This window comes from Sceloporus occidentalis, unplaced genomic scaffold (genome assembly GCF_023333645.1).
Source record: "Sceloporus occidentalis isolate IW3139 unplaced genomic scaffold, rSceOcc1.0.p SCAF_8, whole genome shotgun sequence".
In the NCBI taxonomy this organism is placed as follows: domain Eukaryota; kingdom Metazoa; phylum Chordata; class Lepidosauria; order Squamata; family Phrynosomatidae; genus Sceloporus; species Sceloporus occidentalis.
Genome location: NW_028316988.1, coordinates 17,601,365 through 17,616,284, shown reverse-complemented (window position 1 = coordinate 17,616,284; position 14,920 = coordinate 17,601,365). Strand labels below are relative to the sequence as shown.

Sequence of the window (14,920 nt, the reverse complement as noted above, 5' to 3'; positions counted from 1 at the left end):
CTGCAGCTCTTGGAACCTCAAGTTTGAATCCCTGCATGGGAAACCCATTGGATAACCCTGTGCAAGTCACACTTTCTTAGCCTCAGAGGTATGCAACGGCAAACCCTCTCTGAACAAACCTTGTCAAGAAAACCCCATGATAGCTTTGCCTTAGGGTTGACATAAGTCAGAAACAACTTGAAAGCACACAAAAACATGGAATTTACAGTTTTAAGAGGAGCATTTAGAATTCGCAGACAGAGAGCTCTAGTAACTCACTAAACTATAATCCCCATGATTCCAGAGGATGTTGCCATGGTAGCTAAAGTGGAATATAGTGCTATTAGTTGTGTAGTGTGGATGGTTAACTTTTCAGCATGCCTTTTAATGGTGTGAAGTTGACCCCCTGTTCTTCAAGATCTAGAAAACTGGCACTGAGTTTGACAAATACTCAGCAAGAAGCTGCTCTGCTGCTCCATTAGCAATTTACCAGAAATTGTAGACTTTGCCACACTTTCATTTGTTGAAGTTTGCACTCTCCACCCTTCGCATGCATCCTGTGTGTTTTGGCACGTGCTACTCGATGAAGGCATTTAAAAATGATATTTAACAAGCCAGCTCTTCTTTCAGATTTATTATCTCCTAGCACTTGGGCAATAATCACATAGATAATTTTAATGGAAGGTTAATGCAAAAATCAAAAGATAAAGACACCCTTTGCTCCGCCATTAGCTGGCTAATACGCTGTGGCATAAAATCTTGCCCAATTTTATGCACTGCGAGGTGTTGCTCTTGTGTTACCGATTACGGCTGGAGGCAGGAGGAGGAATACACGTGGGGAGGTTTCACAGTCAGTAACATCTTGAAACCTTTGTTTCTCTATCACATAAAGAACCTAATTTTCAAAGGATGACTCAATCCTCATCTTGTCTTCCACAGAAACAAAAGGATTAATAGGTAAATTTAGAAACCAACAAGCCAAACTTGTACCAAACACCCAAATCAGGTGTATGTATATATGTGTGAGCTTGGGTATATCTATATCTATCTGTATGTACATAGCAAGACCCAGCATGTTCAGTGGTTTGAGTGTTGGATTACAGCTCTGGAAACCTGGGTTTGAATTCTGTCTCAGCCATGTAAACTCACTGGTTGACCCTGGGTAAGTCACACTATCTCAGCTTCAGAGGATGGCAATGGCAAACCCTCTCTGAACAAACCTTGCCAAGAAAATACCATTATAGGTTTGCTTTAGGATCATCCTAACTTGGAAATGATTACAAGCAAACAACAACAACAACACACTCAGATACCAAATATATATATAACCAACTATAGATATGCTTTGTCTTTCTGGCATATGACTTGGCTCGCTTGCAGAAGGTGTCTTTTCAGCACAGCTGAAAGGAGGTATTTGTAGCAGATGGGGTATGGAGGAGGCAATTGGAGGAAGGCGTTGCAGACTTGACGGGGACTGCTCTAACTTGGGGCAAAAGGTATCCGAAAACTGCACCAAAAAAAATAAATCTGGGGGATTGGCAGGGAATACCCTCCAACATTTCACAGATGGAAACCAACACATATGTGACCGAATACTGCAAATGTGGTCCAGGTGGCAAAAGGTACTAATGAAGAAGGACACAAAAGCTAGGAGAGGCTGCAGCAGTTTGCTTTTGCCTGATTCTACTGAGAAGGGCAAGACACTGCTCCTTCTCCTCCTCTCCTGCTTGCTGAATGCATTGAGTACAAACTACTTTTGCACTTTGAACACAGTTTGAAGCAACTGAAGCAAGCTAAAGATGAAGAGAGAACGTGGGAGAAGGAGAAAGAAACTGGATAATTTTGAAAGCAGCTGAAAAAGTGGGATGACAGAGCATTAACCCTGCCATATTGGAACAATTGTCAGTTACGGAGCTTGTGCATAAATCCAACACTAGATGGATTGTCACCTCTTCTCCTCACCTGCTGTTATAAACCAAAGGGGTTCATTTGGCCATTTATGGTTCCAAAAATTGTATTGGAACCCCTCTGAAGGATGGAAGAATGTATGTTGAAAAATGTAAAAGACTACCTCAGCTAAAGACAAAAGAGGGAGGCACACATTGGCGATAGAAGATTTCTCTCTTTCTCTGCTTGGGTGGTGGGCGAGAGTTGAGATTCCTTAGCATATGTCAGTTACTGAGAACTTCCATAAGCTTTACATGGGGGAGAAAACCCGTTAAGGACTGGAAATGGCACATAAAGCTTATCACTCGAAAATTTTAAATTGCCATAAAAATAATAGATGGCAGAAAGTTACGGTTAACCTTCCAACAGCATTAGTACCTTTGTTTTGGAAAGTAAATCAGCCAGAGGTGTAGCGCAAACTGTATTTAGGTAGGAAAAAAAGAGGACACTGCAGAAATCTTATTTTTTAAAAAAGAAAGAGAATGCAAATATCTGAACGGAGGGACAGTGGGAGGGAGACCAGAGACCTGTGGATGGCAGGCATGAGAGCAAAGGAGGATAGCAGGGTTGAAAACATGGAAAGATCATTCTCTGTGATCTAAGAGCTAAAATCAAAAAGCTACCTCCTGAAAGTTATTCAAATGTCAAGAGCGGGCTTCACACTTTTAATGGAATGCTCCTGAAATCTTCTGAGTAAGATGAACGGTAGCAATAAAAGCCAGGCACCAGCACAGTGGGATGCATGTTTAAATATTCCTCTCTCTCTCTGTTCGAAGAACGTTCCCATTTGTTAAATCCTTCACAAAGAGCCACTGCTCAGCCAAAGCCAGGACCGAGTTGGACGTCCCTTCCTTCCTTGCGCTGCTGCTTTGGTTGTTGTGAGCGAGAGGGGATCCCCATCTCCAATGAAATGGAGGAATGGTTTCCAGCAAGAATGACATGATGCCTGACCGTGTGACAATGCACGCTGCAAGAGGCAGACGGACAGCACATAGATTGGAAAATCTGGGTACATAACAGAGTGCATCAGAGGAATATTGGACCTATCTATACCTGTCAACACAGTGACAGCCCATCAGCAGTGCATGGGTGCTTGCTGCCTTTCTTCTCCTCTCCCCCATTGCCTTCTAGAAGACTCAGATGTCCGACCATACAAAAGCCACAAGTGTCTGGAGCAGTGACAGGTACCAACAGCTACTACAAGCACACATGACCAAGGCGTCCCTTCCATTCATTTCTTTAATCCTGTTTCCTGGGCCAACAGAGTGCTACCAGAAATCTTGATCAACAAACCACTTGGAGCAATTCTTACCTCTACCAAGAACAGGTCTCTTGTAAAGCTACTTACTGGCAGGGCTACTCCTGTCATGTGCCTTCAAGTCATTTCCAACTTATGATGATCCTAAGGTGAACCTACTGTGGGGTTTTCTTGGCAAGATTTGTTCAGAAGATTTGTTTCTTCTGTGGCAGAGTGTGTGTGACTCGCCCAATGTCACCCTATGGCTGAGCAGGGGATTCAAACACTGACTTTCCAGGGTCCTAAATCCAACATTCAGAGTACTATACCACACACATCTCTTCAGTGCAACCTCTGTGTGTGTGAGTGTGTGTGTGGTGTGTGTGAGAGTATGTGTATGTGCCTACAAGTCATCAGTTGACATATGGAGACCCCATGAATTTCATAGGGTTTTCTTAGGTAAGGGAGACTCAGAGGTGGTTTTGCCAGTTCCTTCCTCTGAAATATAGTCTATAGCACCTGGTATTCCTTGACAGTCTCTCATCCAAGTATTAATCAGGGCTGATCCTGCTTAGCTCCCAAGATCAGGCAGGATTTGGTGCCTTTAGGTATTTAGGCCCAGTAATAATCACACCCAACAATTCACAGCATAAGCAAACAGTGGGCTTCCATGGCCAAGCAGGGATTTGAACTCTGGCCTCCCAGTATCCTAGTCCAACAATCAAACCACTACATCACATTGGCTCTCATGGCCCTGGCTACTGGCTCTTACCTTGCCATTTGAAACCAGCCTGTTCCTTTGTATTGCAACAGGTATACGCTCATAAAATATGCTGTTGCTGAAAAAAGAACAGGGAATTCCTACATACCCCCACTGCCTAAACTATTGTGAGGGCTGTAGTTTTGATCAAAGGGAACCAGGAAACCTGAGGTGGGTGGCAGATGATGTCCTTATCCCTGCTAATCCTCGCTTCAACCCTGGCTCCCTCCAACACAACACCACTTGTCAATCTCTTGGGAATCTTTCCTCTCCCCGTCTCCGATCTGTCAGCCTCACATTCCCATTTTGGACACCACCTACCTTCAGCACAATCTCGTTGACGGTCGCAGCATCCGACTCGAAGTAGAGATGTTTGTAGTCATGGTTGCTTAGATATGTGAGTTTAAATATCGCATGACCTGTAAGGATTGAGAGAGAAAGAGAGAGGGAGGGAAGAAAGGAAAACATGAGGATCAAGGAGACAAAATGAGCAGCTCCTCCTCAAAGAAATAAAGGTGTTTAACTCGGTTCCCACCCCTGCAGAGTTAGAAGAGGAGATTTGATCAAGTCAGATTTAAGCATTTCAAACCCTGTCCGCATTTCAATGGGAAAAATTCAAGCACAGGCTTAACTTGTCACAGAAATGAATAAAATTTAAAATGAGTGTATTTTATGTGCCCAAAAAGAAGTGTAAGAAGGAGTTGCCTTCAGTTGTTGCTCACTCTGTTTCAAGTCACAATCCTGGGCTTTTCAGTTCAAAGAAGGCAACTGAAAAGCATCAGCAGCCCATACAGAGAGGCAGCAGTCAGGCTCCTTTGGAAAGGTAGCTAACTCTGCTGCGGCTTTGTGCTAAGCATGACTGAATGACCCATTCACACTTATTAAGTGCTTTTATCTTTTTCAATTGTATTCCATTTTTAAATAAATGATCTGTTTAAATTTTGTAATAGTTTAATTTCATTTTAATTGCCACTTCTGTAGGTTTAATTATACTGTGCTTTCAGATTGTCAGTGCTCTGAGTCCCAATTTTGAAAAAAAGCAGGATACAAACAACAACAACAACAAAGAAAGGGCAGAATTTCATTCTCTTGGGGGCTAGTGATTCCTCCAGAGCTTCAGCAAACAGATTCCACTCTGAAATCCCCAAGGAGATGATGGAGTGGCCTCCGAGACATTTTTTTAGCCTAATTTATAACAACCACAACAATATCGTGACAAAATGTAGGCTCGTGACTCTAACATGGTCATATTTTTCTTCCTCCTGTATGATATTTAACACTGGTGAAGAAGCCAACGGCACTTCGAAAGCTTGCGATGTGTATTTTGTGCATGTCAGCTGCTCCAATAAAAGGTATGCTTTGTCAATTTTGGATGTTATTGTACTACCTAGAAACATTTAGAATAAAAGAGATGGGGAGAGATATGTGTGTTGTCTTGAGATCCTTAGAAGAAGGTATTGTGTGAGGGAATATAAAGGTAATATAAATGGAAGCTCTTCCATTCTTCCGAGCATGAAAGAGTCCCTTCTCCCAACAAAGCTCTCTGTTTTCTCTTGTGGCCCACTCCTGTTCCCAGTTGGGTGCAATTTGGGAACGATCAGTCTAAAACTTTCAGCACAAGCTCGTGGGCACGACAGGAGGGGGGAAGGAGGGAAGAACACACAGATGGCGATCTTAGCATACCATCGGCAGAACAGACGGCGAGAGGGAGCCTGACAGCCTTCCCATGTCATTTCAATTTCAGGCGAGGGGTGGCTTATCGCAAAGGATGAACTCCTTTCAAGGAAAGTTCACTCCCCATCCCCACCGCATCTCCCCCAGGGGGGAACATGTAAATAGCCGTCACACAGCGAGCTGGGTGCCAGCCGGCCCTCCTAGACTGGATTGCTGCTTAAATGCCCCAGTTAGAATGTCACCCCTGCTGCAACTCAGCAGAAGCCTTTCTTTTTTTGGAAATCACATTTTATAGACTTCACGTCTTTCCAGTTTGTATTGCAGGGTGATAATAATGTGCTAACTCACCGAGTCTTGCTAAAAGCCAAAGTAACTAAACTGAGGCTGTCATACTTTGGGCATGCAACTTGAGTCTCCTTTATTTGAAATGCTTGGGACCAGAAGTGTTTCGGATTTTGGATTTCATAGAATCATAGAGTTGGAAGAGACCACAAGGGTGATGGTGTTACTTTCTTAGCCACGCATGAAAAATGGTTTTGATTGTTGGAATATTTTGGAATTCTAGATAAGGAAGACTCAACCTTCACACTTCCTCCAGAATTCATCCAGCCCAACTCCCTTCTGCCATGCAGGAACACACTATCAAAACAGCCTTGACAGATGGGTGCCCAGCCTCTGTTTAATTTTTTGAGCACTTACAAAGTTTTCCCCTATTGAAGGATTTGCATCAGTCTTTTCCAACTTAGGGTATTCCTGAGGCCCATTCACACAACACAACTGTAGTGCTAGAGGTTGAGTCTCCCATATCCAAAATGCTTGGGACCAGATGATACTTTGGAGATGGGGTCCAAGTCTGAATGTGAAATTCATTTATATTTGACATATATAATCTTGTGCATGAAACAAAGTTTGTGCACACAACGAACCAGCAGAAAGTGAAGGTGTTGCGGTCTTAACCACACATGAAACATGGTTTTGGTTATTGGAGTATTTTGGATTTTGGAATTCCAGATAAGGGAGACTCAGCCTTCAAACTTCTTCCAAAATTAATCCAGGGATGATTTTTTCTTTCACCAGCTTCCACTTTTCTAATAAATTCCATTTTGGTGGTGGCCAAAGTTATAGATTTACCATTACCTGTGGGTAGCTGGTGAGGCAGGTCTGTCTGCGCTCCCCCTTTCTGACTTTTGTTGTTCACGCCAGCATCACTGTGAAATCTATTGTCATGTTACAAAAACTGTGTGCCATAGACAGGATTACTGAGAAATGCCCCTTTCATTGGTCCATTTTTCACACCCCAAAACCAAAAGTCTCCAACCAGTGCCATATTATGGAAATCACAACTTCCTAGTCTATGGCCTCCATAGCTTGCTTAATAAAACAGCCCTGTGTCAAAATGTCCTCAATCACTATCATCAGGAAGCCTCCCGCCCCAAAACAATCCATATCTCCAGGCCAAATGGAGATATTCTCAACTATTGCTGCAACTTTTTCATAGACCACAGTTTGGGAAACTGCCATAAATGTTCCACCCTAAAAGCTTCTACAAATGCTAAAAGTCCTTTGTTCCGATGAAAATTCATCTATTGGCAATTAAGATTTAACACATTCGCCTGTTCTCACCATTTTCATTTTAATGCATTCAGTCCAAAGGTCCGACTTAACTCATCTACAGAAATAACAGCATCAGTTTAATGGAGATTTATCCACTTTTCCCGGAGGGGACTGGATTTGAAATCTTATTTACAGTAGCTAATTCTCCAGATCTCCCAAAATAAACTGATATACGGCTGGCAAACCAGAGACCTCGGTATTTCATCACAGCACATTAATTAAAGCTATTATCCCATGCTAATCAGGAATTATGAATTCGCTATCGAAAAATTTGGCCAATGATCAAAAACCAAACTTTAAATCACGGAAGCAAAAGAACTATGGGGCTCTATTAAAGGAGCAATAATTCTCAACTTGGAAGCTAATACTTTGAAGATCTGTGGGTCTCCACCACTGCAGACTATAACTATTTCAAACCATCATTTTGTTCATAGTCAATGTGGCCAATTTGTGGGGTTGTGGCAACTTTTTGGCGAAGATCTCCTCTGGGTTGGTTCTTTGAAAACAAAGTCTTTGACTTCAGTGACTTCAGTCTTGACTTCAGTGACTACTGAAAGACTTTGTGTTTGTTTTCGAAGAACCAACTTAGAGGTGATCTTCACCAGAGAGTTGCCACAACCCCACAAAATTGGCCACACTGACTTGAAGGCACGCGCGCAAACATTTATCATCTACCTTCCATGCCACCCCACTTAGGTAGGTCACACATGCACAGAAAAGTGGTTCTTTTTTGAGAAATGTTCCATGTCCACAGCTGTGTTAGCTCAGCCTTGAATACTAGCTAAAGTGACTGGGATTTAGGGAATAGCCATCCAAATCATTTGGGCGAGCAGAGTTTTAAAAGCAAGGCGCTAGAACAGAGTCTGGTTCTCACATTGTGTAGGAGCAACAATCAAGGTCCATTTCCTGGAAGGAAAAACAAAGGAAAGAGCACAAGAGGCCACATCAATCCTGTGTTTTACTGGAAGAATGAGACAATCCTCTTTTAGATGCCTTAGAATCACAAAACCATACAGTTGGAATCACAAAACCATAGAGTTGGCCATAGGCCATTGACATCAAAACTCTGCTCAGTGCAGGAGGTGCGGCGAGAACATCTCAAGCAGGTAACTTTCTGGCCTCCTTCTGGAGGCATCACCCAATTTCTCTAGGATATTGATTCCACTGCTGAACTAACTGGTCCCATGCCCTGGAATTCATTTATTTGAGAATAATACAAATTATTTTTGCTACCTGGACACTCTTGAGTACTACAAGAACTGGGTCGAAGGAGAGTGGGAACTCAAGGGAGGCAGTTCAATTGCCAGATTGGGTTTCAAAGGCTGCCAGCTCCTGACCCTCACATTACAGGCTTGCTGTTAGCTTGGAGCCCTTGCTTAGCCTCCTGCCGCCGGCCCTTCTCCTTTTTAAATCTGGTGATTTATCTCGTCTCTTCTGCACTGGTATTTCACAGCTGACAGAAGCAGAAAGCGGAACTTTATTTCAAATTCGTATTTTTCACTTTTGAAGGAGTCAGCCCTTTTCAGTGGCCATTTCAGAGTCAGAGATGTCAATACTGCTTATTGCGCGGAGAGTAACAGGAGGCAGGAGGTCCAATCTATCATGGAAGACTTATCTTCCTAGGTGCGCCCAGAGTCTCTTCTTAGGGAGTGAGATCTGTCTTCTGCATCTCGCTTCTACCTGAAATCTTTGCTGGGTTTGAAAAACAAACAAACCTCAAGGTATTTAAAAGTATCTTTCAAAATGGAATGAAAACTCGACGGCTGAACCTACTGAAGACACACACACTGTGGCCAGAGTGAAGAGCAGAGAAATGCAATGGAGTACATATATGCCTTGAGATCTTCCCACAGCCATTTCTGAGGTCTTCTTTTGACCCTACAAATTCTTTGCCTATCAAGTGGCAGTGAGTTTCAAAGACCAGACAGATCCTGACTGCAGGGCCATTTCATTTTCTGTGGTGTATTTATTTCAGTGAATGCTTCTTGTCAGGAACCTGTGGATCCAAAAACTGGGGCCTTCATATTACTGCTCACAAAAAGCCATCTCTTTATAAAAGAATGTGATTTTTCTACAGAGAACAAATCTCATCAAGAGCTGTGGGTTATGAGACTTAAATGAAGCCTCCACAGAATGTAGCAGTGTATCTTATCAAGCCTAGGGACAAAATAATGGTGCCTACATGCCTGCTTTTCTAATGCAAGTGTCTGGGAGATGCTTAGAAGTAAGAAGGCAGGTTATGGTTTGATCCTGCCAAGCAGTCCGCCTATGTCTAAGAACCACGTTGTGGTTTCACACAAAACAGAAAATTTCACCACTGTAAACTTTAAAAAGGACCTTGATCTGTTGTTCAACCCTCCCTGAGAATCAGAAAGAGTTAAACAGAAACAGAACAACCATCTATATATCTGTCTCCATGCACGTAAAAGCTACATTTCTCAACCTTGCTGATTTATTTAAAACACTGAAAACAGAATTAATGAGAAGAGATGCTCCGTTTCTCAGGGAGGGAAAGCAGGGAGATGGTTTTAACGGACTGAGATGAAGCTGGGGAATTCGGCCAGATGTTCCACCAGGATCTGAGCAATTGTGGGGTGGAAGGAAAAGGGATTCCTGATATTAAGGGGAACTCTCAGCTTATTAAAGGTAACATGAATTGCTGCAGGTGCAGCTACAGTTTTGTACAGAGCTGCTGTTTGCCGAAGATGAAATTCCCTCTACGAAGCTGGAGAGGGAAGCAAAGGACCATATGGGTGGATAAGGTGCAGTTGCAACCAGGCCAGGTGAGGATTTGTAGCACCACTGGGCTGCTGGCTAGCAGATAAGAACAACAGAAGGCACGTGCCTGAAGAAGAGTCTAGTTCAATCCATGGCATCTTCAGAGGAAAACAAATCCAGGTAGCAGCTTATAGAGGGCCAGCGTGGCATAGCAGGTTCCAGCATTGGATTGTGACTCGAGAGACCAGTGTCCGATTCCCTGCTCGGCCATTTCAGAATTTGGAATGGGCCATTCCAGAATTTCCTAATACTATTTGCAGTCTGGGACTTACCCTGTGCAACATTTCTTTCCCCTTTCTTTTTCTTTTTGCGTATGATTTTCAGCTCAGAAAATGCACGGAAACACTATATACTGTGTAAAAAGAAAAAGAATGGGGCAAAACAACAATAGCCCTGTGCAACATTTGCTGTTGTTGGTGACCTTAAGGTGCCACCCAAGATGTTGAACTCTAACCCCCTCCAGACAGATCCATCACTTTGGATAGCTCATTTAAAGTTCAGGGTGAAACCGAGAGGGAGTGATAACAAATTTCCCTTGTGCTTTGTTTGTGCAGAAAACAGCTTTTTTGGCATAGAAAACAGACTGTTCCCTACACAAAATATACTGGGTTTTTTTGCACAAAAAAATTCACGCACCAGTTTTGCACAGAATAAGGAACCGTGAAGGTTCTCATCAATCTAGGATTATCCACCAGGTTTTCCCAAAAACTGAGAAACACATTTTTTTACCGTCTTCCAAACATTTTTTTAACATTCTTGCCATCCTTAATTTAAAGCTGGAGAAACAAGACTTCGCAATCCTCTTATCTACTGTTTGGACCACTTTTCCCCAGACAGAGGCAAAGGTCAAGAGAATCTAGCACTCTTTAAAATAAAATGCCGAGAGGATCTGCTGTTCTCAGAAAATTCACATCTCTTTTAAAGCCCTACTTCATTCCTTTACATTAAAAAGGAAAATGACAAGCATAATACTTTGGATTATCCTAGGATCCAATCTGTTTTACCTTTTTATCTGATTTTTGTCCTTTTATGTGAATGTCATTTGTTACTTTACTCGGTCACAGCCAAAACTTGTGATTTAAATAGCCATATTCCGGAGACTGATCTTTCTTCCCTTTGATGTTTTCCATCAGTGGTTTAACCACATGAAGCTAAGATCAGTCCTCCTGTTCCCCAGAGCACAAAAGTACCTGGGATTAGAACCCAGGACTTGACACCCAACCTGAAAATCAGACTCTTTAACCCAGAAGGGCTGATCCCACGGTCAGCCTCCAATGATAAGCACCGCGGATACCCCAAATGAGAAGCTACTTTTCCATCGGAGGGATGGAAATGGAGACAGTGGCCTCTCCTGCCCAAATACCCATGGCTCTTGGTCCTTTCTAGGCTGCCCCCATTCTTTGCAAGACCTCCCTCCCCTTTTTGGAAGAGATGATAAATAAATCAAATTGCGCTAAGCAGCCTTTCCACAGTTGCGATAGGCTCCTTCCCAGCGTCTGCACCTCATCAATCACGCCATTGTCTGCTTGAGAGCCGAGCCTTGTAAATGTCATATCCACTCAAGCCCAAGGAGAAGAGAATCCAAACGCAGCAAAGGAGTTTTAATTGGATAGTGTAATTAAACTTGGGGGGGGGGGGGGAGAAAGACCCAGTGAGCTGCTTTTGACAGGATAGATGGAGCCCCGCTTTTAATAGGGCTACAAAACATATTTGTTAAAGAGAAGAGGCAATGAATGGTCTCTTCCCGGTGGTACTCAAGCACTCTGCATAGATGCAGAAAGGCAGTTTTGGAATGAAAGCATTTATCAGGGGGAAGATTTGAACCAACCCGATTTGCACTTCCCAAATATGAGAACCGGAAGGCGAATAAACTGTGGTTTTTGCACACCTGTGAATTTTTCCTGCTATTTTCCAATGCACGTATTGGAAAAAAAGAACACAAAAAGACACATGCTAGGACCCAGTGCATTACCAGGAAAATAGTGTACTAAACTCCATGTGTAAATTCACAGGTATATTCCCACAGCCATTGTGAAAACTACAAACAAATATGGAAACGGACAGAACGAACATGTGGTGAAAAAGAAATGCCTATATACATGTACATTATTGAAAGTGAAACAGTTCTGTGCACTCCAGCATCTAATAAACTGGGGTGAATTTTTTTGGAGGGGTATGGGCAGGAGGGTGGTTGCATTTTCTAAACCTAGAGTTGTCATTTGATGCAAAGAATTCAGCTACGGGTGGCTAGAGGAAGGCTTCTTTTTTTAGACTGTTGGGAAATTTCCACTCCCCAAAATGAAAGACGTGCCCACAGTTCAAGATCGAACAGATCTAGATGTCCAGGGCCATGCACTCTTATCTTTGTGTCTTGATATTAATCCTTTTTAAAGAACGCCTGAATAGCGCTTACATCTTCCCTCTTCCGTGATCAAATCTTTTGAAGAGTACAATGGTGGAATACCATGGTGACACATTTAGGAGGATTAAGTTGAAATGGTCAAGTCCTGTGGAGGGAGCACAGACTACTGGGAATCCCTGCTAAGATGCTGATGTTACAAATGTTCGCTCTTTAGCAGTTGGGCCGTTACACAGCTGCTAATCCCTTAACACAGTTCTGCTGTCTGGCAACAGTACAGGGAGCGTACATGCATTCTGAGAGGCCTCTTTCTTTTATTCACATCATGCATGTTGAAGTGCATGTCTAAACACCGAACAGAGTGGAGGAGATCCTGTTTCCTCGAGTATTATTAATCGTATTTACATTTCAACCCTACTGCAGCCTCCCATGAATTTCCTGGTGATGTACACAACTTCCCTTTTCATCCTAATTGTGGAGGTGGGTTAGGCCAAGAAGTGGACCACAGACACCCAATGAGCTTCATGGCCTCCCATTAGCTCCACACCCAATATGGTCAATGGCAAGGGACTGTGAGACCTTTAAGACAAAACATCTGGTGAGTTGACAGTTCCTCAGGCCTGCTTTAAATTTCACCACCACATCAGCGATATGGTCCAAAGGCAAATGTTGCCACCCCCATCCACAAGGGAAGCGCATCCAGGTCTGATCAGTACCTGGATAGAAGACAGTATGGGAATCCCAAATATATCACCTTAAAACTCTATCATGGAAGAAATCCAGTTTTAACCTATTATGTTGGTTAGTTGCTGTAATAAATGGAAATGAATGAATATTTATTTTTTTTCTGACACGTATAGTCCTGCCTTCCTATACCACTAGTCAAACTATAATCCAAAAAAGATATGGCAACAAATAACAACAAAGAAAGAAGGAAAAAACAAAATGCAAAATATGATCATTTTACAATTAACAGCAGAATAATTCAGTCATCCTGAGCAGGAGAGAAAAGCAGAAGCAAGTTCTTGTTTGTTATTAAGGACGTGGCAGCTCAAAAAGCTAAATGAAACAGAAAAGTCTTAGATGCCAAACACTGATAAGACTAAGTGGATTTCCAATGGGACAACACCCTCAATTCTGACTATTGTAATAGGAAAGGCTGCATTCTGGGTCCTATCTGCCATTCCTCAAGGGGAACTTGGACCAAGTCTTCTGGGTATGGATCTCAAGACTCAAGCAACTTTGTACAGAAGGAAGTGATTCTTGAGATAAACAAAGAATCAGGTATGCTCAAACCATCTTGGTGACTTCCAAAGTTGTGTTCTAACATGATCTGATTTGACTCATACTATACCCGAAGTGTACAATCCAGACATACTCAAAGACCTTTGGCTCTAAAAGTCCAAATGTTTTGGGCTTCAAAAATTTGCCCCTCGAAACTACAAACATCCACACAAAGGAGGGCGTCTGTGGAGTGTTAATTTGGCTATCACTTACAAGCCAGTCCGAATTCATTGCGGCAGAAAGCTATTTTCGTGCCAATGCCGAATTCAACGGGAAGGAAGACTGACTCGTGTAGGGACATCAATCAAAATGTCTGCTCTCCTGGCAGGTCTTGACAGTGAGGTGAGTTCAAAGGTTGGGGGGGATAAAGAAAAAGGAGGAGGGGTACAGAAGGGAAAAAAAAGCCTAGCACACTGGCTCAGTTCTAATATGCCCTCTCTGGAAGTCTTGCCGAAGTACCTGCTCGCCTGCCACCCCCCCTTCTGCATTAGGCAGCTTTCATTAATCTTCTTGCCATCTTCCTTAACTAGTCATGCAGAACCGCTCGATAGCAAGACATATAATGGGGAGGCCCTGTGCCTATTACCAGGTTAACATTCTGTTAAGCCCCAGCACAACAATGGAATGGGAATTGAAAGGAAATCTGCAAAACCCGCAAGCTGCAATGCTGGCAATTAAATTACCCGCTCGGAGCCACCGACTTAGGCAGTGGGCCCACTGAGGAAAGAAGGGCAATGGGAGAGTTGAAGGTAACTTGGTTAGCCAAGACAACCAATTCTACCATAGTCTTAACAAAAAGAATGACTGCCTTCCTTTTAAATAGTAAGGATTTAATTCACGAGATAGTGTTCCAAGTTACAAAAAAATGGATTCATGGACCATAGGGAGGAAAACGGTTAGCATGCTGGTTTTCTTCTTAATCTTTGCTACCAAGCTGGGAGTTTGTCAACCATGTCAGAAGTCAGTAGTCACCCTACTGTGTGGGGTCCCCCAGGCTGACAGATAGTTTTGAAGCTATCCAAGAAAGCAGTTTGGGAGGAATGCAAGAGGGAAGGGCGAAGTGTAATGAGGAAGGACCTGGGGATGAAAGTATGATGAAGAATTCTCATGGATCTTTTATAATGTTCAAAGAGCATGAAGTTGGATAACCAGTCTACACAAATGAACAAGATTGCCTCCATGCTAACTGTCTGTTAGACAAGACTCAAAAAGTGATGGAAAGGGGAGAAGAAAAATAATCTCAAACTCTGATATTGATTCTTAAAGGTATTTAGTACATAGTCAGCTT

The 14,920-nt window shown here is 42.8% G+C and overlaps 1 protein-coding gene across 3 annotated transcripts in view; it reads right to left on the bottom strand.

Moving 5' to 3' along the window:
* Positions 1 to 14,920, bottom strand: part of LOC149308066 (target of rapamycin complex 2 subunit MAPKAP1) — a 138,367-nt gene that overhangs the window by 994 nt on the left and 122,453 nt on the right. For all 3 annotated transcript variants that reach the window (XM_089535010.1, XM_089535012.1, XM_089535011.1), the window contains one exon: positions 4,245 to 4,342. In XM_089535010.1, coding sequence (XP_089391136.1) covers positions 4,245 to 4,342 — 98 coding nt within the window. The remainder of the gene's footprint in view (positions 1 to 4,244; positions 4,343 to 14,920) is intronic.